This window comes from Dendrobium catenatum, unplaced genomic scaffold (genome assembly GCF_001605985.2).
Source record: "Dendrobium catenatum unplaced genomic scaffold, ASM160598v2 fragScaff_scaffold_1024, whole genome shotgun sequence".
NCBI classification, from domain to species: Eukaryota; Viridiplantae; Streptophyta; class Magnoliopsida; order Asparagales; family Orchidaceae; genus Dendrobium; species Dendrobium catenatum.
In genome coordinates, this window is record NW_021319486.1 from 2,098,106 (window position 1) to 2,121,061 (window position 22,956).

The window sequence follows — 22,956 nt, forward strand, 5'->3', positions numbered from 1 at the left end:
ACTATTTTTGAAACCCCTAAACAAGAATTCTAATAATTTTTTATTATTTTTAAATTTTAACAAGAAAAATTTATCTAACATGAAAGGAATTATTTGAAAACAGTTTGCAACAATGAAATTCTTTTTCTTTCACAATTATCATCAAGCAAATATAATGAAAATAAAGTGCAAGCCAAAATAAAAAGTGATAAAGAAAAAGCACATCAGAGTTTTATAGTGGTTCGGTCAAACCATGACCTACGTCCACTCCCAAGAGTCCTCCACTCCGGGAATTTCACTACAAAACTATAGTTCTCCTTTTTGCCCCCTCGGCAAGGCGGAGAAGCCCTTACAAGACTCACTTTCACCAACCCAATGTGGTAGAGTGCCAAACGCTTTTCTCACCCTCCTGGCGACGGCAGCATACCTTCTCATTTTTCTCCATCCTGGAGAAGGTAGATTACCTTTGAGGACACAGATGTAGAAGAGTCTCCCCCTCAGAGAGCCTTCCACAAGTTCTTCTCGGGCCACAGGAGGAGGAAGATGCTGTAAGAATGGAGCAACCGTGTGATCTCCCTCACCAAGCTCACCCACTCCTTCCTCTCTCAAACCCCAAAAACTTCTCAAGAGCTCTCTCCCAATGATTCCCTCTCTAATCACGTTCCCCTCTTTTCTGACACTCACCAAAACATTACTATTTTGATACTTCTAAATATAGTCATACAATATGATTAATAATCATACGATACGATCGTCAACTCTTCTGTTCGTACAGGATGATAGTCGGGATGATCAAAACTCGTTTCTGTACATCGTAAGGTATGACCTACCTCGTATAGTACAAATAATCAAAATCAAGGCATCGTCCAGGATGAAGTCCAGGATGATCAAAACTCATCTCTGTACATCATATGATACGATATACATCGTACAATATGATTAAGCAAAAACAAGAGATTGTCCAGGACGAAGTCCGGGACGATCAAAACTTGTCTCTGTTGATCGTATAGTACGAACATGTTCGTACAGTACGAGTACCTATCAGTGATTAAAACCTTGATTTACTTTGCTAATCACGGGTTAATTTAAGTAAGTATTCAAAATAAATCGTACACTACGCATTACTTCGTACATTATGAACGACTAATAAACTTACTTAAACTAATATGGAGGCTAGGGTTTTGGATTAGTAACACATCGCACAGTACAACCCAAATCGTTCGGTACGACCTGTTCATAGAAATACAATTCAACCAGACCATATCGTACAGTACGATCAACATAAAAAAAAACTATATTTTTTTTAAAACCCTCTCCCTCTGTGTGTGTGCATGATTTCTTAGACTTACATGTAGTTTGTGTCCAGACTCAAGAAAAGAGAAAATAAAATAAATAAAAAATTACAATGATATAGCCTCACACTCCTACTCTACCTAGTCTTGAGTCTTCCTATTGTCCTGAGTAACTTGTGATCTTCATGAAATCTTAGTACTCACAGACAATAGCAGAAATCAAAGATATTCAATGAATAGTAGTTCATGCGACATTATTTGTCATCATCAAAATCTAAAACTAGGGGTCATGGATTGCAACAAAGATAATACATAGGGAGAAGTACATCTAAAACTCTACTTCATAGAAAACTGAAGTAGGAATGAGGAAATGACAATGAGGAAAAACAAACCTTAGACTTGCCTAATGCTCTAGGAATAACATATACAAAACTGTTTTCGATATTTCCCCTCAAGTTGTTCCTTGATTATCTTGTTGGTCATAAATGTAAATACTTGGAAGACATCTCAGTGCAAATCAAAGGGGCGTCTGTTCACTTTACTTTTTATTATTTTTCTGTATGAATTGCAATATATAAAAGTATAGTTCTTCCCATTTTTACTTGTTTTTTGTCCTAAGAAGACAGATATATAGTTGTTTCCATACAAGCATGTACTCTTTTGTACCCTTTTAACCTTTTAAAAAAAATACACAAAACTGAAGAGAAGTGCAATTATATATAAAGATAGATAGTGCTAGAGAATAATGCTGCCTATATCCTAAATTTATTTTTAAGTTTCATTTATTTAATATTTAATTAATTACTAATTAATTATGATGTTAATAAAATAAGTATAATTTAATTAATCTAATTAAAATTTATTAACATTTTTTTTAAGAAGTCCATGTTAGTCTTTATTTTCTTAAGAAGAAAATGTGATTAACCTTTATAGGTTATTTATTAACATATTAATCACTAGCAATCAACAAGTCAATAATGCCGATCAACTTGAATACAAGTTATGTCTGCCACATCAAAAATAAAAATAAATTATATGTATTTCATCTTGAAAGCATGTTGCTTGACACTACTAATTTTGTTTTTATTTCATGCTTACATTATTTGTTTGTACTAATTAGAGGTCCAAATAAATCAAGTCGAGCATGAGTCACCTCTTACTTGAGCTTGATTAATGAATCGAGTTTGAGCTTTAGCTTTATATAAGAAGTTTGAGTCAGTTTACGAGAGCCGACTCATTTATTATGAAAGAAAAATGAATATGATTTAAGCAATTCTTTTTTAATAAAATGGTAATTAGAAATTATTAAAAAATAACAAATAGTTATTAAATATAAGAAAATGAAATATAATTTTCAAATATTTTCAACAATTTTATACTTAAAATTTTGAATTTTAAAATATTTTTAATATGTTTCATATTAATATATTTTAAATAAATTGGCTCGTGAGATCAGGCCTGGCTCAAGCTAATCTCATTAGCACATTAAATTCGGATCACAAGCTGTATATCAAGACGAACTTGAGTGGAGTTTAGGGTCGGAACCCCTACTATATAAATTGTTTATTACTTCATTATCATTTTATTTACGAGAACCCACGTTCTAATTGGAGTTCAAATTTCCCTCCCTAAAGACGCCTTCTCTCTCTTTCTCTCTCTCTCTCTCTCTCCGAGGACGCATTTTCTCTGAGAGGTATTAGTGAAATTGTTTCCTGCTCGTATCGAACATTGCTTCGATTCTCGCCCACTTTCGCCTCAATAATCTATAGGCAACGGCCTTGATATCATGGAGATCGCTTCACCTGATACCGGGCGATCGTCATGCGACCAAATCGCGATGGTCGATGAGGGGAGAAGGCCGTCTAGCGTCGCCAAAGCTAAAAGGTAGGCGTCGGAATCTCCTCAAACTTGGCAGCGCTTGTGGAATCTGTTGGTAAATTCATCCTTTTGACCGATTTATTTCATTTGATTGCAAAGAAATGATTCCAATCCATGGAGAAGATTGAATCGTGGCCCGTCGAAGCGGACTAGCTGGAATCGATCCCTTTCAATAAGGTCAGCTTTGATTTTCTGTTATTATTAGTTTCGATTGAAATTTTACTCTTATTGTTTATGCTATTTTTAATATTATGAATGCGATATTACAACAACGCTTATGATTAATATTTTACTGACTTTGGTTACAAAATTTGTCTTTATAATTCCATAAAATTTCTATTGCTTTTTGAGGGAAATGTTTGCGTTTGTTTTTCACTTTAAATTCATAGGGGGCGGGAAAGTATAATATTTGTTGGCGGCCTGAACTTGAGGACAAAGCCCAAACAAAGAGGTGGGCGGAAGAAACTAAAGCAGGTCTTTGTTCCCTATTAGCCATATCTAAAAGCTTTTTTTTTAAACTGTTTTTTTTTTTTTTTTGTTTACACATAAGTAAACTGTGATGATAGTCTTTATCTATGAAAACAGTCATGTTGTGTTTGCAGAAGAAAGCTCCGGAGCAACTCTATGATTTCAGCAAGGAGAAGGCCTATTTTGAAGAGGTTGATGCCTTTGAACTGTTGGAGGAAAGCCCTTCTCCCAATAGGTTCATTTGGAAGATGGGTACAGATTATGAATGCATAGAGCATGATTTGTCTGCCATTTTGGGTCGGTGGAGACGATCAAAGCTATTTTTGGGACGGTGCATGGCTTGGCCGCTATCTAAGATAATGGAGACAATACCAGCTCCCTCCGGTTACACTACTAGTGTTGGTTCATTCAATCATGGAGTTGCCTATTCTTTATCACAGATCAGAGAAACTTCATCTTTTGAATTGAGCGAGAGTAAATCCAACAGTGCAACACAAAAATCTACTAGGGAGCCTCACTCAGAAGTTGCCTCGAACTTTTCCTGTGACCTAAGCGGTGTTTCTTCGAGGAGTGTAAATAAAAGTTTGATTGGAGACCTGAGCGCAGAGTCTGTCTTATCTTCCTTCAGTGCCCTTACCATAAAACAAGAGGCAACAACTACTGATAAATGTGAAGGTGAAATAGCCTTATCAGAAAACAAGGCATATAAGGTGGTTGACGTTGGTGGCATGAAAAATTTAGTGACCTTACCTCGAGAGTCATGTGATGGGGAATCATTGGCTGCGTTTGAGCAGCTTCTGATGGTGTGCAAGCAGTCATCTCCAATAAAATTGTCTGAAGTCTTCTTGAATTATTGGTAAATTCATAAATTTTCAATTAAACAATGCTCACGCATTTATATGATTGCTTTTTAAACTGTTGTATCCAGTCTCACAAGCATGAATAGGTTCCTGATGATTTTGTGAATTGTTCAGAGACTTCTCTTGTGAATGCTGTAATTATTGCTCATTATTTCATATATAACTTTACGCACTGATTTGGTTTCATTAGTTTTTTCATGTTGAATTCTTATCCACGAAATACAGCATTTACATGTCTAGTACAGATTAATAATTAAACATTTTCTTGCTTGATACTCTGAATTTCTAATCACATGCCCTTCAACTCTGTAAGCATCTAGAGTGATTCAGTTATTACTTTGCACTTAATTTTTAGTGTACATTCTTTATAAAAGAATTTAGTACTTAAATTGGTTTGGCAAAGAAAGTATTATTTCTGCTTACATCTTTGATGACAAAGGCTATATGGTTGGTTGTTATCTTTTCCAAATCTAAAACCTTAACCAATTCTAATGGAATCTAAACAATTGGAGATCATCATGAGCTCTTTTTCATCTAGCGCCTAACTTGAACAACACAGAAATTCGCAGTTGTGTTTGTTCCATGTATTTCTAATTTAGCATATATCTTTTTGGTATATAAAAACAACTTATTAATCATGCACGCCCAAATATTTCCTAGGTTGGAGTTATGGAGCACTGATGTCATCATAGGGATGAAGTGGCTATAGACTTTAGGGGACACCAAGGTCAACTAGGGGGCATTGACGATGGAGTTGGTGGTGGAAGGGAGAAGGGTAGTGATCAGAGGAGATGCAGAACTCTCCAAAGCCATGATATCACTTAAAATCATGGAGAGGAGCATACAAGAGGTGGAGGAAGGTTATCTGGTGGAGCTACATAGGTGGGAGGGGATCAAATTGGAGGAGGGTAGGGACATTCCTCTTTAAGTGCAGCCATTGATTCAATAATTCAGTGAGGTTTTTTAGCCACCTCAGGGATTACCACCACTAAGGGAGAAGGAATATGTTATCACCTTCAGGGAAGGTGTGTCACCTATCAGTGTCAGGCCCTACCGCTATCCTTAATTTTAGAAGGATAAAATTGAGAATTTGATTAGAGAGATGCTGGAAGTAAGGATTATTAGACCCAATGTTTGCCCCTTTTCTAGGTCAGTATTATTGGTTAAGAAAAACGATGGGAGATTGAGGCTACAAGGAAGTGAATAAGGAAACTATGCCAGACAAGTTTTTAATCCCAATAATAGATGAGCTCTTGGATGAGTTGAGTGGGGTAGTTATCTTCACCAAGATATATCTGAAGTCAGGGTACTATCATATTAGGATGAAAAAGGAGGATGTGCTAAAACTGCTTTCAGAACTTATGAAGGGCATTATAAATTTCTAGTGATGCCTGTTGGTCTCACTAATGCCCCAGCCACTTTTCAGTTCCTTATGAACAAGGTCTTCAGACCCTATCTCAGGCAATTTGTTTTTGTATTTTTGATGATATCGTAGTTTACAACAGTCAGAGGAGGAGCACTGGGAACACTTGAGGAGGGTTTTGGAGGTGTTAGAGGAACACCAGTTGAGGGCCAATTTGAAGAAATATTGTTTTGCCCAGGCCAGTATGGAGTACTTGGGGCATGTAGTCTCTAAGGAGGGGGAGTGGCAAATCAGGCCAAAATTAAAGCTATGTTGAGATGGCCAGTGCCCAAGAATCTCAGGGGTAGTTGTTAAGATAGACCAACGAGCTTGAAGTAGTTGTTGGAGCAGAGGATGGTGCCGAGGAACACCAAAGATGACTGTCAAATTTGTTGGGATATGATTTTGAAATCTAGCATAGGCCAGGGATGGAGAACAAGGAAGCAGATGTCTTGTCCAGATTTATAGGGAATTTAAAGGCGATAACAGTGTCGATACCACTAATGCTGGATTGGAAGGCTATTAAGGAGGAGAGTCAACGGGATGAGGAGTTGGGAAGGATTAGGGCGGGCTTATTGAAGGAGGGGAGTACACATCTAGGGTATTCTTTAGAAGGTGAGAGGTTTCTATACCAGAAGAAATTTGTGATGTCTAGGACATCAACCCATATTCAACACCTGCTCTAGGAGTTCCATGGGAGCGCTGTTGGGGGTCATTCAGGGGTGCAAAAGACGTACAAGAGACTCACCTCAGAGTTGTATTTGAGGTTTCCCCTCAACACCACCATATACCTAGTGTTTCATGTATCACAGTTTAGTAGAGTTGTATGGCATCACAGATCGAGTTCAAAGTTGCCAACAACATTGACTACATATTTGGAAGTGATATTGGAATCTCTTGAGTTTTGCGGGGTGCGTTAGGGAGGAGGGGTAACGGAGGTGTTGTTCAAGTGAAAGGAACTTCCAGATAATGATGCTATATGGGAGCCTTATGAGATGGTGCAACATTAATTTATGTCTTTTCATCTTAAGGACAAGGTGATTCTTTGAGAGCGGGGTATTGATACGCCTAGAATGTTCTAACCAACCCAACCCTTGGGCCGATTCCACACTTATAGAGGGCACAAGCCTGCTTACCTGTAGGCTCACTTGGCTGCCCCTTGGGGGTGGAATCCACATCTTAGGGATTAGAGAGGGGGGTTGTTTAGTCCTTTTGGTTATTTTTATGTTTTTTTTCTTTCTCCTTTTTGCATGGTTATTTTTATGTTTGCTTTAATTGGGAGTTCGCATTAGGGTTAGAACATGCATGATTATTGTGGTTTTTTCTTCTTGGAATTGGTGTCCTGGGCTCTCGTGGTGTCTAGGGATTGGACGAGATAGATTCTCCTCTCGAATTGAGGATCGACTGTATCTTGGTATTTTCCTTCAGTTATCTTGATTATTGTATTAAAAACTTTGGTTTTTTTGGTTTCCCTTTGGAGTCGTGGATATTTCTCGCTGTGTTTGACAATATTGCTTGGCATTACTTGAGATTTTCAAGTATTTCATAATAGTATCTATTTAACGAAAGTTCTCTCTCTCTATCGGGAGGGATAATTAACTATAGGGCGCACCTATAGGAAACCTGAACTCAGATCATAAAGTTCTCACAGAATGAATGTGAAATTTATGGGTAGTGTCTTATATTTGATATTTTTTATTATAAAGCAAATATAAAAAATAGAATGTTAAGAAATAAAATATAATGCCCTACTTAAGGGTTATTTGAATTGGACTTGAGCAGGATTTAAGCAAAATTTAGCTTAAATCTTGCCAAACCTAAAAGATTACAACTTTAATCTATAGAATCTTAAATTCCCTTTATTCTCTATTTTGTCTTAAAATTTGAATTTACTAAATATGAAAGTTCGACGAATTTTCAAGATTTAGAGGATGTAAAGCATGAGAGAAAGGTGCGCCAATGATTTGTGCTTTTGTCCTCTTAAGCTTGATGTGCAATTGCCCGAATGCAAGCTCGAGTGCCATGATGATCTCCCTGAAAATAAGAGAGTAAGTGAAGATAGTACATAGGGAGAAGTACATCTAAAGCACTACTTCACACAATACTGAAGTAGGAATGAGGAAATGGCAATGAGGAAAAACAAACCTTAGACAGGCCTAATGCTTTAGAAATAACATATACAAAACTGTTTTCGATATTTCCCCTCTAGTTCCTTGATTATATTGTTGGTCGTAAATGTAAATACTTGGAAGACCTCTCAGTACAAATCAAAGGGGCCTCTGTTCACTTTCCTTTTTATTATTTTTCTGTATGGATTGCGATATATAAAAGTATGGTTCTTCCCATTTTTAATTGTTTTTTGTCTTAAGAAGACATAGATATATAGTTGTTTTCATACAAGCATGTACTCTTTTGTACACTTTAGGGATGCCTTTTGGTCTCACTAAAGCATGACGAACTCATCATCAAGCTCAAGTTGTTCAAAGCTATCCACATGATTGTACTTGGCTTAAAGATTGAACAAGGTCACCCAAGTTACCAACGCTACTCATCGAACTTGCAAAAGCTACTAACCAGAGTTCTACTTAAGTGAAGTTGGCAAATGACTGCACATGAACTAGCCCCTCAGAAGTTAGCATTTGTACTCTGTAATCAAATAGCCATTGGCTAGCTAAGCCATTTTATAGCTAGTACTTGTTAATCATTGCCATGTAATTTTACTTTTATGGCTTAAAAGTAGCATTCATGTAGTATTGTGCCTTGACCCACCCGGTTCTATAAATAGGGCTAGATGGTGAGCCCAACATATCAAATCATTCGCATTAATCTTGTATTTTTGGCAATCAACTAAAATTTAAGAGTTTTTAATTCAAAATTATCTTTTACTCTCCTCTTTTCTCTTGTTTCTTGATCATTTATATCAATAAGTTTCTCACATTGCCCGTGGACAATTTCAGATCCAACAAATCAATAATTTTGTATAGATTTTTGGCATCTATCTTGCTTAAGTTCAAACTTGGAGCTTTCCCTTATTTGACTCGTGCCTTCTTTAGAGAAAATTATCAAGATATTGGTCTCTATTGGTGAAACTAATCCCAAAAATGACGGTGAATCTATAAAATTGTCATGAAAGACTTGTATTTGGAATTGACTGAATACGTATTCATAGATAGCAGTTTCGATCGAATTGGCTGGTTCCTACATTTGGACAAGTCATTGTTACACATTTTAGTTGATACCGTATTGGAAACTATTTTCTTATGACAACAAAATCATTAGCCTTTATTCCGATTTTGAAAATGGCTTTTGTGGATACAGTGATGCTAGCAGTATAATAAAGCTTGGTGAAGGTACATATGGAGAGGCTTTTAGAGCTGGTGAAACTGTATGCAAGATAGTTCCCATTGATGGTGATTTGGTAGTTAACGGAGAAGTCCAGAAGGTTTGCTGAGCTCATTTTTCTTACAATTATCCTCATTTTTGTTATTATTATTATTATTATTTTGTTAATTATAGTCCGATTTTCTCTCTTTTCCTACAAGAAATCTGAAGAGGTGTTAGAAGAGGTCTTGCTTTCCTTAACGCTAAATTCTTTGAGAGAGCAGCATAAAAATAGTGACAAGCTCAATTCGTGTGGAAGTTTTATTGAGACCAAGGAGTATGTTGATATTATATCTTTCATAACTCAACTGTTCATACCCGATGCAATCATTTTGTTTAGCTCTCCATAAACTTCGTCGTATTTCTCTGCAGTTTTCGAGTATGTCAAGGCTTGTATGATACAAACTTAATTAGAGCGTGGGAAGACTGGGATGCCAAAAATAACTCTGAGAATGATCATCCTTGTGCATTTCCAGAAGATCAAGTTGGTTTTCAATCTATGCGACATGAAGTTGTTATATCTTGTTGATACAATTTGAAATTTTCTGTTTCCTAAGCAACAGTTACTCTATTTCAGCGCTATATTGTGTTTGTATTAGCTGATGGTGGAAAGGATCTTGAAAACTTTGTTCTTCTAAATTTCAATGAGGCTCGAAGTTTACTTGTGCAGGCAAGCAATATATTTGCCGCCTCAAAAAATGAACCTGTTAAACATTTGCTTTTTGAATGAAGGCAGTTCCATCTTTGTCGTTGTAGGTTACAACTGCATTGGCTGTTGCAGAAGTTGCATGTGAATTTGAACATCGAGATTTACACTGGTATCGATTTGCTTTCCAAACTTCTTGAATGATTCTTTCCATTTTGCTTTACGGTTGCCTACATATACCATTTACTGCCGTTGAATTATAATCCAAAATATTACCTGTAGGGGCAACATTCTCTTACGTCGTGGTGGGGCCACAATAGTTGATTTCACCCTTGAAGGAAAAAAAAAGAGTGTTAGTACCTTTGGGCTGACAGTGTCTATAATTGACTTCACACTTTCTCGTATCAACACTGGTAATTTCTCTTTTTCAATTGTTTCCCTTATTAAGATTTGTGGATGGCCTGAGTACTTTTAATGGAAGACAGTAAAATGTTAGCTTGCTGTGAAATCCTTAAAATTATGACCAATTTTTTTGTCTGTGAAGTAATCTGCTCAGTAGTCATTACAATATAGGAAATTAGATCTTACATGTCGAATCAAAATTAGATCTTCCAAATCATAAAATCAAATTCAAATCCTAAAACAGTTGCTATTATATGCTGGACTTATAACCTACGCGAATACTTTAACGACTAACCTTAATCGAAAGTTTTCTCTCATTATTGGGAGGGATAATTAACTATAGGAGCGCCAGAACTCAGTTCATAAAGTCCTCCTAAAATGAGGGCGAAATCTCTAGGTAGTGTCTTATGTAAACGCAATTTGCCTTCTAAAAATTATCCCGGAACTAAATTTGTTAAAACTCTCCGCTGTCATCACAAAATAAGAAAAGAGACAGACTAGCGCAGAGAGGCCGCGGAGTGCAATGGAATTTTCGGAGCCCATAGTGTAGAAGATCTCGGTTTGCCTTGATGAAGAAGGTGAGTGAGATGTTAGGGGAATGAAAGAGCTTTAGGACAAATTGTTGTACAATAAATATATGTCTTCTAAGTAAGCGCTTTCCTATAGCTGAGTTGGGCGAGTTTGGATGTTCTAGGGAAGCGATAGTGAAAGAGATAATAATTGTAAGTGGTGATTTGAGGAGGGATCCCTGATTTTCTCCTTGCAGGACGAGCTCCATAGTAGACCTAGGTGATTAAATCTCATCAATCCCCTCAAGCGAGTCCCTCTGTCGGTCCTAGACAAGTTACTCAAAGCAACCCTCTTCTTGAGGGAGAATATCCTCATCAAGAACTGAAACATTTGTATACATTCATGAGTATACATTGCACATATGCATATTTAATTAAGGTTAGATTCCCCTACATAGAAACTTTAGCCAAAGGCCCTCGTTTGTTAATCTTATGGTCTGTGTTAGACCGGTCCACTGGACCGGTCCATCCGGTCCAGGCGGGACCGGTTCACGGGCGAATATCGCGAAACAACGGAGATTGCTTCCGCCTGGGCGGAAGCCGCGCGTGACGCATGCCTTGCGGGACGGTTTCGGGAAGGAAAATTGAGGAAGTTTAGGAGGGAAATTGATTGCAGGGATTGTTTAGGGAATTCCTTTTGAATTGTATGCATTAAATAGATGTTTTTCCTAGGGTTTGGGCATCTTGAATTTGGGCTGAAATTTGAGATCTCTTAGAGTTAGGTTTTCTTTGGGCTCTAGCGGCGTCTAGAATTTTGGGAGAGATCGATCCTCCTCTCGAATTGAGGATCAATTGTATCTTTTCTATTTTGTTGCATCTTCTAGTGGAATACAAGTCCTGCATTGATTCTTCACACGATTTTCCCTGGTTTGTGCTGATTTCCTGCTGTAGACAGCAGGTTTTTTGCTGTTTTTCCTGCTACAAACATCCATTTCACTGCTGTTTGCATATCGATTTGGGTTAGGATTGCTTGCGAACTCAAGTATTACCTTAGGGTTACTTGCGAACACAAGTATTTCCTATCAGTCTGTTATTATATTAATGCAAAATTGCATAATAAGGTTAAGTGACCAAAGTGAACGGAATAAGTTTGGGCCAGCTGGGCTTGGAGGGATGTGAAAATTTACCTCGATATCTTGTCAGAGAATAAGATTTTCCATTAAGGTTAATGTTTAGTTGTATCTTGTATGCTATCAAATGGAGAAAAACATTACTGAGAAGAAGCCGGAGGACAACATAAAGATCATTTTCATGGACTTCTTAGCTATTTCAATTTTGCTGTTTGCAGGTTAAAATTTACTGAATGATTATTAATTTTTATGACCACAGGAGAAGCTGTACTCTTTCTTAATCTTTCATCAGATCCTGAACTCTTCAAGGGTCCCAAATGGAATATACAGGTGAGAAGCAAGCTAAACTAGCTTATGATGCGTAAAATTAAGTCCCATTCTGTTATATATTTGTCTTTGTTGGCAGTCTGAAACATATAGAAGGATGAAAGAAGTGACTGGAGAATGCTGGGAGGAGAGGTATGTTTGAGCTTTCTATTCTTGTCAATTTTAATCCTAAAGAGCACCAGTTTCAATCAGTTATGATGGGCTGTCAATACCGCCCGATGCTTACGATTAGTTCACTACAACCCTTTTTGTTTTTGCTCAATTAACTCCTAGAAGAGACCATGCTTATTATGAGCCAAACTTTTGACTTGGTTAGTTAACTTGCCTTTAGAAGCACTTTCACTTGCGAAATATCAATTTGATATAGATCAATTTCTTTATTTTTTATTTGCAAATGTTCAAATTGACTTTTTATTTCAAAGAATACTGTACCTACACGTGAATTTTTGTATTTTAACTAATGGGGTAGTGGTTATAATGTCTATTATTTTGTTATACTTGGCTGGCAATTTCTACTGCATACATCTTGACTAATATATAAGCCGTGATGTGAATGTATGACCTACAAAAATAAGCTCTTTGTAAATGAAGGAGTATACGATTGGCGCACATTAGCCTCTATGCACATCCTGCCTGTCATGATTGAGTTGAAGAAGGTTGTAATGCCATTAGTATTGAAATGTCCTTTTTAGGAATTACAATTTATAATCAATTAAAAAAGAGTGAAGGAAGTGGATATGCATATAGTTCCCTTTGCATGATTAAAGCACTGCTAAGTTTTTTCCGCCTAATTATGCTTGAAAAACCTTTATGAAATTTAATTGATGAAATAAAATGTAAATTATCTTATTGATGCAATATATTGCTATGCAGCTTCCCAAAGACCAATGTTCTATGGCTGATATATCTTGTTGACATTTTGGACAAGAAGAAAATCTATGTGAGTGTTTTATTTGAGACTGTTTGCCAGCAAAACTTGAAGCTCAACTATTTGCAATGCATCTTTTTTTTTTTTTTTCAGGAACGTACAATAAAGGATGAGAGAAATCTTAGGTCTTTTAAAAGGCGTCTTCACAACTTCGAATCTGCTAAAGATACTCTTTCTGACCCTTTCTTAAGTGAATTATTTAATGATTGAAATGCCGTGAAATTGCCAAGGGGTAAAGAGACGAGGAAAAATAGAGAAGCCAAACCACATAAAGATTGTATAGTTTTTAACTAATTTATGGCTTTTTTCCAAGTCCTAGAATCGGATTGTGTGCCAAATGCACTAGCTCAAAATCATTAGCTTGCATAAAATTGAAGGGAATGCAGATTAGTTTATGTATTAGAAACTCATGTTCCTACGAAGTTGTAACTTCCAATGCTTGAAAAGCTTTCTTAAGCTAACTCAAGCAAACTTGATTATCAACATTTAAAAGTTAAGCATTGAGAAGTTAACTTTCAATACTTAAATGTTTAGTCCTAGGAATTATGTGCAAATGCATTTATATTTAGTTTGTGTAACTTAGTTAATTACATTCTGGATAGAATGAACTCTCACGATTAATTTAAGTATTTTTTTCATGATTTGTAGTTTTATATCATCGTCTATTATGATATTTTTATAGGCCATATTTGTAGAGTTTCAAACAAATCATAGTTTGTAATATTATAAATATTGAAATTAAAAGGTTTCTCTTTCTCTGCAAATCAACATCTTTCTGTTTTTGTGAATGTGGGTTTCAACTATTAATCATTGCGACATAGACTTTGTCATGCCTGCCATTGAATTGTCATAAGATAGATAGGGTAGTGGACGACCTAAATGGCTATAGCAGTTGAGTTTTTCCCCACCCTTCCCAAGAAGTTGGAGTTTGTTTTTATCAAGCCCTCTTAGGTGATTTCTTTTGGGATGTTTTTGTTATTGATGTTCTTACTTCAAGTTTTGTTGACTTGATTAGGAAGGAATGTGATAGTTTGGCTATCACATAGTAGTTTGTATCCTTTCCTTTTTATGTTTAATGCAATTTTCATAATTTTTTTTAAAAAGTTAGAGTTTGGAGAAAATTATATGTTTGTTTAAAAAATTAGATCATGAAAGGCAGTGAAATCTATTTGAAGAATATTATCTATTTGATTCAAAAATCAATATAAGCATCTACTTTGGAGAAGCATATAAGAAGCAATTTTCCTAAGAATGCTTGCATCATCTATTGGATTGTTTAAGATCATCTCTTGGATTGATTATGATAATGTGTTTAGAAAGTTTGATGGAGAATATCAATGGTGTTGATTCTTAAATCAATGTTGAGTTTTGTTGCATTCAGGAATATTCGTGACGGTAGAGAAATATAATTTTTTAACGTGTTAGGCTTGTATGAAGATTTAGCACACAATCAAATTAAAAAGAGTGTATATCATTTATAAAAGTCACTAGAGTTTTTATGTGGAAATCTTTGAAAATAGGGGAAAAACTAAGGGCCTGGTGCAGTTTTTATGAATCCACTAGTGCTTGCAGTCAATTACAAATGAGGCTCTTCCTAGGGGGAAGGCCTTGGTTTGATATAGCAAATATACATCATATAGAGTGCATTACATGGTGGGAAATGAAAGAATTATTATTGGCATGTTCTTTTAGTCAGCAGGTAATGGAGGTCGGAAAGATAGTAGTCGGGTGATGATGGTTAGAAGGATTGTACTCGATGGACGATTGAGGTTGGAAAGACCATAACCTAGTGACAAAGGTTGGAAGGGTCGTTGTCTAGTGATGAAGGTTGGAAAGACTGTAGTCGGCGGGTGACAATAGTCAGAAAGATTGTAGTCAGTGCTGACAGAGGTTAGAAGGATTGTAGTCAGCGGGCGCCGTACTCGACAGGCGACAATGATCAGAAAGACCATTTTCTTGTGATGGAGGTCAAAAGGTGTCAGCTGGTGACAGAAGTCAGAAGGATTGTAGTCGACAGGCTCCGGAGGTCAGAAGGATCATAGTCGATGGGCGACAATGGTTAGAAAGACCATTGTATGACGATGAAGGTCAGAAGGACTGTAATCAGCAGACGAAGAAGGTCAGAAGGACCGTAGTTGATCGGCTATGGAGTTTAGAAGGATCATAGTCGGCAGGAGAAAGTGGTTAGAAAGACCATAGTTTGGTCACAACTAGTTGTTGGGAAGAAGCCTGACATCTGTTGGTAGCCGGGAGTAAGTCAATCAGTAATTGGAAAATGGGTGAAAGTACAACGTAAGTTAGTGGTCGGATAGAAGTTTGGCGTCAGTATGTGGCCGGACAAATGTCCAACTTTGACTGGCACCGGTTTGATGGAAGTTTGGTGATGGATGGTGGTCCGTTGGAAGTCCGAGCGGTTGTAGAGGAGGAGTTTGGTGGTAAGAGAGATCTTAAATGTCTCTTCCTTCATACTCTCCTTTCTTTTTCTCCTCCTTACTTGGGCCCCCTTTTCATGAGGAATGAGAGGTGTATTTATAGTTTTCTTAGAGTGGCATGACCAGTAAATAGGAGAGAGATCAATGATAAATTTGGAGCCATTTGAATGGACGACTGAAATTGATCCCCTTGATCGTGGACCATTTATTGGACATTTGAATGACTTAAACAATTTCTGAGTTCAGCGATCTTAGGTGTATTAAGGATATTAAGAATATTACAGAAGATGTGCTTGGAGTTTCAAAGGGAAAAGCTTCTAATAGTAAAAATAGTTGGTGGTGGAATCCAAATATGCAAGAAAAGATAAAAAAGTAAGAAGATTTGTTATAAAATTGATTTAGATGTAAAAATTCTGATAATTGGGAAAGCTATAAAGAGGCTCGTAAGGAATCTAAGAAAGTTATTTGTGATGCAAAGAGCTTAGCTTTTAATAATTTTTATAATACATTAGATACTAAAGATGGAGAAAGATATATGTATAAGTTAGCCAAACAAAGAGATAGTAGTAAGGATTTAGTTCAAGTGAAGTGTATTAAGGATGAAGATAAAAAAATACTTTTCTTAGAAGTTGGTATTCAACAAAGGTGGATGAGGTATTTTGCTAAACTTTTTAATGAAGAATGTGAAAATACGATTGACTTTAGTGACTTTATCACCCTAAATGAAAATAAAGAATTTTGCTTTTATCGGCGTATAAGTAAAATTGAAGTTAGAGAGGCTTTAAAGAAAATGAAGTGTGGAAAAGTTATTGGACCTGATGATATTCCAATAGAGATGTGGAAATGCTTAGGAGATGAAGGAATTTCTTGGCTTACTAAACTTTTTAATACTGTCTTGAAGACAAAAATGATGAAAGATCAGCGGAGAATGAGTGTGTTAATTCCTATTTTTAGGAATAAAGGTGATGCACGGTAGTGTGTGAATTATAGAGGAATTAAGTTAATGTGTCATACTTTAAAACTATGGGAGCGAGTTATGGTGCGTAGGCTGCAGCGTGACATAAATGTTTCTCAAAATCTAATTGGATTCATGCCGGGTAGGTCTACTATGGAAGTCATACATTTATTGAAAGGTTTGATGGAGAAATATAGAGAGAATAAGGATGATCTACATTTAATATTTATTGATTTAAAGAAAGCATATGATAAAATTCCAAGAGAAGTGCAATGGAGAGTTCCTGAAAAAAAAGGAGTTAATAATGCTTATATTCAAATCATTAAAGATATGTATGTAGGAGCTATTACTTGTGTTCAAACACAAGGTAGTTTGACCAAATATTTTCTTATTTCGGTTGGATTACATCAAGGATTAGCCTTAAGTCCATATCTTTTTGCTTTAGTCATGGATGTTCTCACTATACATTTGCAAGATGATGTACCTTAGTGTATGCTTTTTGCTGATGATATTCTTCTTGTTGATAAGACTAGAGAGGGCGTTGTAGGTAAACTTGAATTATGGAGGTCAACTTTAGAGTCTAAAGGTTTTTGCTTGAGTAGATTTAAAACTGAATATATGGAGTGTAATTTTAGTAGCAATAGACCTAGTGAGGGGATTGTGACTTTGGGCGATCAAGTCATTAATAGAGTATACGTTTTAGATATCTTGGATATATTGTTCACAGTGATGGTGAAATTAATGGGGATATTATCAACAGAATTCAAGTTGGATGGCTGAAGTGGAGGTATGCATTGGGCTTATTGTGCGATAGAAAAGTCCCTCTCAAACTTAAGGGAAAATTCTATAAGATGGTGGTGAGACCTGTAATGCTTTATGGTGCCGAATGTTGGCCATTAAAAGAGAAACATAATACTAAGTTAAGTGTTGCAGAGATGAGGATGCTTAGGTGGATGAGTGGCTTGACCCTTAGAGATAGGATACGAAATGAGCATATATGTGAAAAGGTTGGACTAGCTCAAGTGGAAGATAAGATTAGAGAGAGTCGCCTTAGATTGTTTGGTCACGTTAAACAGAGGCCTTTAGATGACCCAATTAGGAAAGTTGAGGTATTAGGTTTAACTTATGTTAAGAAAGGTAGAGGTAGACCTAAAAAGACTAGGTTATAAAATTTTAGAAATGACCTTTCTTTATTAGATTTAAATGAAAATTTGACTTTTAACTTGACACAATGGTGAAAAAGGATTCATGTAGCCGACCCCCTGTAGTGGGACAAAGGCTTGTTGTTGTTGTTGTAGCGATCTTGGGCTCATTGGATTCATCTCGTCAAGTTACTCGATTCAACTATAAGCATGTCCTATTTGGAAATTATTTGATCATCCAATTTATGGTTTGAGCATTCCAAAATGTGTTTTGAGTCCTTGATTTGGACTTATTTTTTGGCTCAGATTGAGTTGAATTTGGTGTCGTTGGGTTCATTTTTTTTAGACGTTCACTTTAACTGTAAGTTTACTAATATCAAGAGTTCGGATGGTCCCAAATTTATTTTTGAAAGTTTCCAACTTGATTTTGCCTCGAGATTCCCTGATCAAGATAATTCTTTGATGATATATCAAGTTTGAAGTGGTTGTTGCTACGAGCACACCAATAAAGCCAGTTCATCAGTAAGAGACTTGATTGTCAAGTTATGGCGACAAGAGCTATTGGATCAAAATTCAAGATGATTTTATTATTATTTTTAAATCTAATATTATAATAGAATCTATTGTAATTAGGAGTATAAGTGAGCCAAGTCGGTTTGAGCTCAACTCGCTAATGAGCTTGCGAGCGGAGCTTATCGAGCCTCGAACTCGAGCTTGTATATAAATAAGCTCGAGTTTGAGCTTGATAAAACCTCGCTCGTTGGCTCTCGAGCTTACATGTTCAGCAAATATTTATGGATAATAAATAATCTTATTTATTAATTTATGTAGTTCAAAATTAAATTTAAGTTTTCACATTTAAAATTTTTGAAAATTTTTTCTTTTCCAAAAAAAAAAAAAAAACTGCATCATTAATTAACTGCACCTGCTGCACATGTCTAAAAATATAAAAAAAGAGCTTGTCCATTTCATCATTATGCTACGGTAAAGTAAAGCTGCTATTCCACGTGAAAAAAAAAAAAAAATTTGTTCTTCTTCGTTTCTTCTTGTCCAACAGGTAGACGGACGAGCTTCGTTTTTTCTTCGGTACTCCTGTAGTGACGCTGTTGTGCTTCCCGATTACTCCCACGAGCTTGAGTCAAGCTCTCGAGTCGACGAGTCAAGCTCTCAAGTCGACGAGTTAAAGGATGAGTTGAGTTGAAGTTCATTTTTTGGGCTCGAATAGCTTTCTAACTTACGAGCCAAGCTTGATAATGTCACTAATTAACTTATTTACACCTCTAATTGCAATTATATATGACTTTTCTAGTTTGTCATTATAAATAGGGTTGTTTATATTATGAAGTTTTTTAGGAATTAATCTATTTCTATTGTTGCATCATTTTAAAATGGATAAGATTTTTTTCAAAATTAATTTTAATTGGTTTTTTTTTTCTATAAATAGACTTAGGTTTCAGTTGGGATGGCTTTTTTATTATTTTTAAAATGGAGTTTTAGTAAAAAAAATTAATTTTTTACTAAAACTTCATTTTAAGAAGCAATAAAAAAATTGTTGATAAATTTTGACATTGCAATTGTCATTGCGATCAATTTCTTTAACTTGCAATCTGAAATAAAGAAATGAACAAATTATTATAAAATATAATGTAGTTAGAAGTATAAATGCAAACCAAACTCTTACTCGAGCATTCCATAAATCAATGGTGATATTATGCCTTATAGCTTTACCCTAAATTCTTTCTCTAATTATCACATGTAAATTAGGATCCTCATAAAAAATATCAACTTCGCCATCTCGAGCATAATTAAACATTTTCATCTATGACATATTGAAGTACAAATCATATTTGTGGTATCAACCAATGAAGTTGTACAGAACAGCACATGCTATGACTATATTTGCTTGAACAACAAGTGAAAACCATCGCATGTGCTTCATAGCCTGAAAACATTCTTTCCAAATTTGAAAAGTTCACTTTGTCATATTAAATAGTTGTGCGTGTAAGTGATTGAATAACTCTTGCTCAGCAACGTATTACTTAGATGTACATCCACGATAATTGCCTAAGTGACATCGATATCCTCGAAATGGTGTAATCAGTTTATCAGCATTGGCATAACCTGAATCACCCAAGAAATATCTATTGCTGGATACTTCGAACTGTCCTTGTCCCACCACCCATCTAAGCTCACGCATGTCAACAACAGATCTCTCTCATTCATAGCTTACGTATACAAACTATCGATCAAAGGACACCACAGTCATTACATTCTGCAAAGTAAATACCTCAGGATTACCATAACAATTTTGTAGTTCAACTTGAGTAGCATGATGATAATTACAAATTAAATTAGACAATAAGACATGAGTTATTATGAAAATAATTATCTTACCAATCTAAGACCTACGATGACATAAGCATGATTATTTGCTTAGCCGAGCAGCTCTACTGGTCAACTTCTCTAAACACATTAACCGAGCAATATTATGATAGTTGCATTATTTAAGAATGAAATGTATAAATCAAGCAATGTATAATTAAAAAGCCAAAAATTAAGATAACACGCGCATGCGTACAGAATAAAAAAGTGAAAAAATTTGCACAAAAATCAATCTTCTATCCACACCATACGGGATTCATTGCAGAAAAAAGGATGAAAACAGGCATAAGATGCATACGCAGGCTATCCAAAGCAAAAAAAAGTTACTTGTGCGTCGAGAGCAACAAGTTCGCGAGTGCGAACAAAGACATACTAGACACCGGGGAGGAAGATGACTTAGAGAGGATGAGGTGGCGGGCTGGAGTGATGCCTCCATTCATTTTGTCAAATAAGGGCGAACGCAAAGCTTCATGACACAAGCGTCGCGGGTAACACTTTTGCGAACTATAAATAACGCTAAATCCACTGAACTGAGGGATTTAGTAAATCCCATATGCTATAAATCCTTACATCCGTGATTTATCGATGGTCGAGATTTAACGCGCACACAAAAACCGTTTGGCAGGATTTAGCAAAAATCCCGCTTAAATCCAGCTGTAAATGCGATACCAAATAGCCCTTTATGGTCCAAAGGGGGAGACGGAGGATTTATTCCGCCGTGAAATTTAGCAAGCACTCAAATCTCATTTAGTATGATTTTGCTTAAATCGAGCTTAAATCATGTTAAATCCTTTTGCCAAACAACCCCTTTGTATTCTTAGCAATAATTCTACTTATTTAATGTCATTGAAACAATAATAGGTAATTCATTATACTTATGCCAAAGAAAGTACAACCCATTCATTAGAAATCTTTAATCTCATTTATTTCCCTTAGTAATAAATCACATCATAATACTAAATCAACCAACCTGTTTCAAATATTACATCAAACTCTTACACCTGCAACATGATTAATGTCTCCAAATCCCGTGAATGAAACCAAAGTGTGATTTATCTGGATTGTTTCAAATGAATTCAGACTTTATTTAAAAGAAAGTCGGATAGGAGACGGGAGAAAAAGTAGAAGAAAATAACTTAGGAAAGTGAAATTAGAGTCGACTGATGGAGAAAGCAGAAAGGGGAATTACGGACGTTCTTTAGAAATATAAAATAAGATTGTTAATGACACCGTTCAACCGGAGAGGAATGAGCACGCCCTGGGCAGTGGCTAGCAACCGCCTGCAGCTCCATGCTATAGGAGCAATATTTCTAGCTTGGGTCCACCAACTGAATCACACAGGATGCAGAATTAAGTTGAAACAAAAATCCAATATTATTCTCTGCCGATTTAATGAATAAATCTATCTATAATTTCATCATCAGCACAAAACAAAAGGGAAAAGTTAGCCCAGGCAATTCCACTGGCAGTAAACTAACGCATTAAAACTAAGGATGCAATTCCTTGCGTGATACCGTATCAAATCTAGCATCATTTAACAGCTCCGGCTGCATGTTAGATTAATTTCACTTCTGAATGTTTTATGTTATAATATCAGGGTGTGCAAATGTCTAAGGGGCTGTTTGGTTTCCTAAAAAGAAAATGCAGTTTAAAGTAAATACAATGTAAAGTAAATATTGTGCATTCCGAATACTTTGAAACTGTTTGGTTATCTGCAAAATAAACACAGGAGAGCATTATCTTATTATAATTTTTTTATATTATAAGATATAATATTCTGTTGTGTATTAATTTAACAGTGTTCTGCAATAGATGTAAATATACTTATGATAGAGAGAAATTTTAATTTTAAATTTTTTTCTCTTTAAGATGTAGGGTCTTTCTTTCTGATCTTATAATTTTTAAAATGCTTATCCATAAGTAGGGTCTTACTCTTTGATCTTATAATTTTTAAAATGCGTATCCATAAGAAATAGGGTCTTAATCTCTGATCTTGTAATTTTTTAAAATGTTTATCTTTTATAATGTTAAGAGATGATACATTCTAGACAAAGACATATAAAATTACAAGATGTTTTTACATTCAACATATATTGATGGATGCTCTGCCAATGGCAGCTTGTGAGATCGGATGAGTAAGGCAAAAACTTTTTCAATGATTTCTCTTACCTGTTTTTATTGTTTTGTCTATTTTTTTTCATTTGCGTAAATCTCTATGCTCTCTAATGATTTTTTAGATTTAAAACTGGCAATAGCAATCAAAATTATTAAACGTTAATGGATTACAGAAGGAAAATCATCTAAAGTAATAAATTTGGCTTAATATTTGTCGCATTTTTAATGAACATAAATAATAATTTATCTCTTCTTCTACATCTGCATAGTCGTATTTCAATTTCATAACGGAGAAAAGGATGAAGCAATGATCGAAACAAATTGATAATTTTCTCTGAGTGCTCTTCAAAAGACTGGAATTGATTTAAACTTTGAACCAAAATTTGAATAAGCTAAGATAATCTGATTGAGGAAAATTAATGATTAAAGTAAGCCGGCAGCTAGGCATCTGGAAGATGAATAACTTGAGACGTATCAGAAAATGCAAACAATATGAAAAAGAAGTACAAAATAAAAAAAAGAAGATGAAAGTTTAGAGAAGGTTGGTCTAGTATATTTCAATGAAATCTTCTTGAAGAAAGGCTTTAGACACTTAAACCCAACAACCCACAATTTTTTTACTTCTTAAAGAAGGAAATGGCATTAATTGATAACTTAGAGAAAATATTTTTAGAGACCTTCCATCACATTGCTTTCACATTAATGGAATGGAACAAGATGCACAAAAA

At 35.5% G+C, this 22,956-nt stretch overlaps 1 protein-coding gene across 1 annotated transcript; it reads left to right on the forward strand.

Annotated features, from left to right (window-relative positions):
• Positions 1-2,917: 2,917 nt before the first annotated feature.
• LOC110093723 (serine/threonine-protein kinase haspin homolog) lies at positions 2,918-13,843 on the forward strand. Its single transcript, XM_020818700.2, has 14 exons — positions 2,918-3,155; positions 3,249-3,326; positions 3,539-3,623; positions 3,752-4,473; positions 9,198-9,321; positions 9,422-9,537; positions 9,633-9,744; positions 9,838-9,930; positions 10,017-10,078; positions 10,189-10,319; positions 12,207-12,277; positions 12,354-12,406; positions 13,148-13,214; positions 13,296-13,843. Exons 1-14 carry the CDS (start codon positions 3,058-3,060, stop codon positions 13,410-13,412), a joined length of 1,929 nt encoding a protein of 642 aa, XP_020674359.1. The 5' UTR covers positions 2,918-3,057; the 3' UTR covers positions 13,413-13,843.
• Positions 13,844-22,956: the final 9,113 nt, after the last annotated feature.

Coding starts and splice junctions, on each gene's coding strand:
- LOC110093723 (XM_020818700.2), top strand. CDS start 3,058: ATGGAGATCGCTTCACCTGATACCGGGCGATCGTCATGCGACCAAATC. Junction 12,407..13,147: donor GGAGAATGCTGGGAGGAGAG/GTATGTTTGAGC, acceptor ATTGCTATGCAG/CTTCCCAAAGACCAATGTTC. Junction 13,215..13,295: donor TGGACAAGAAGAAAATCTAT/GTGAGTGTTTTA, acceptor TTTTTTTTTCAG/GAACGTACAATAAAGGATGA.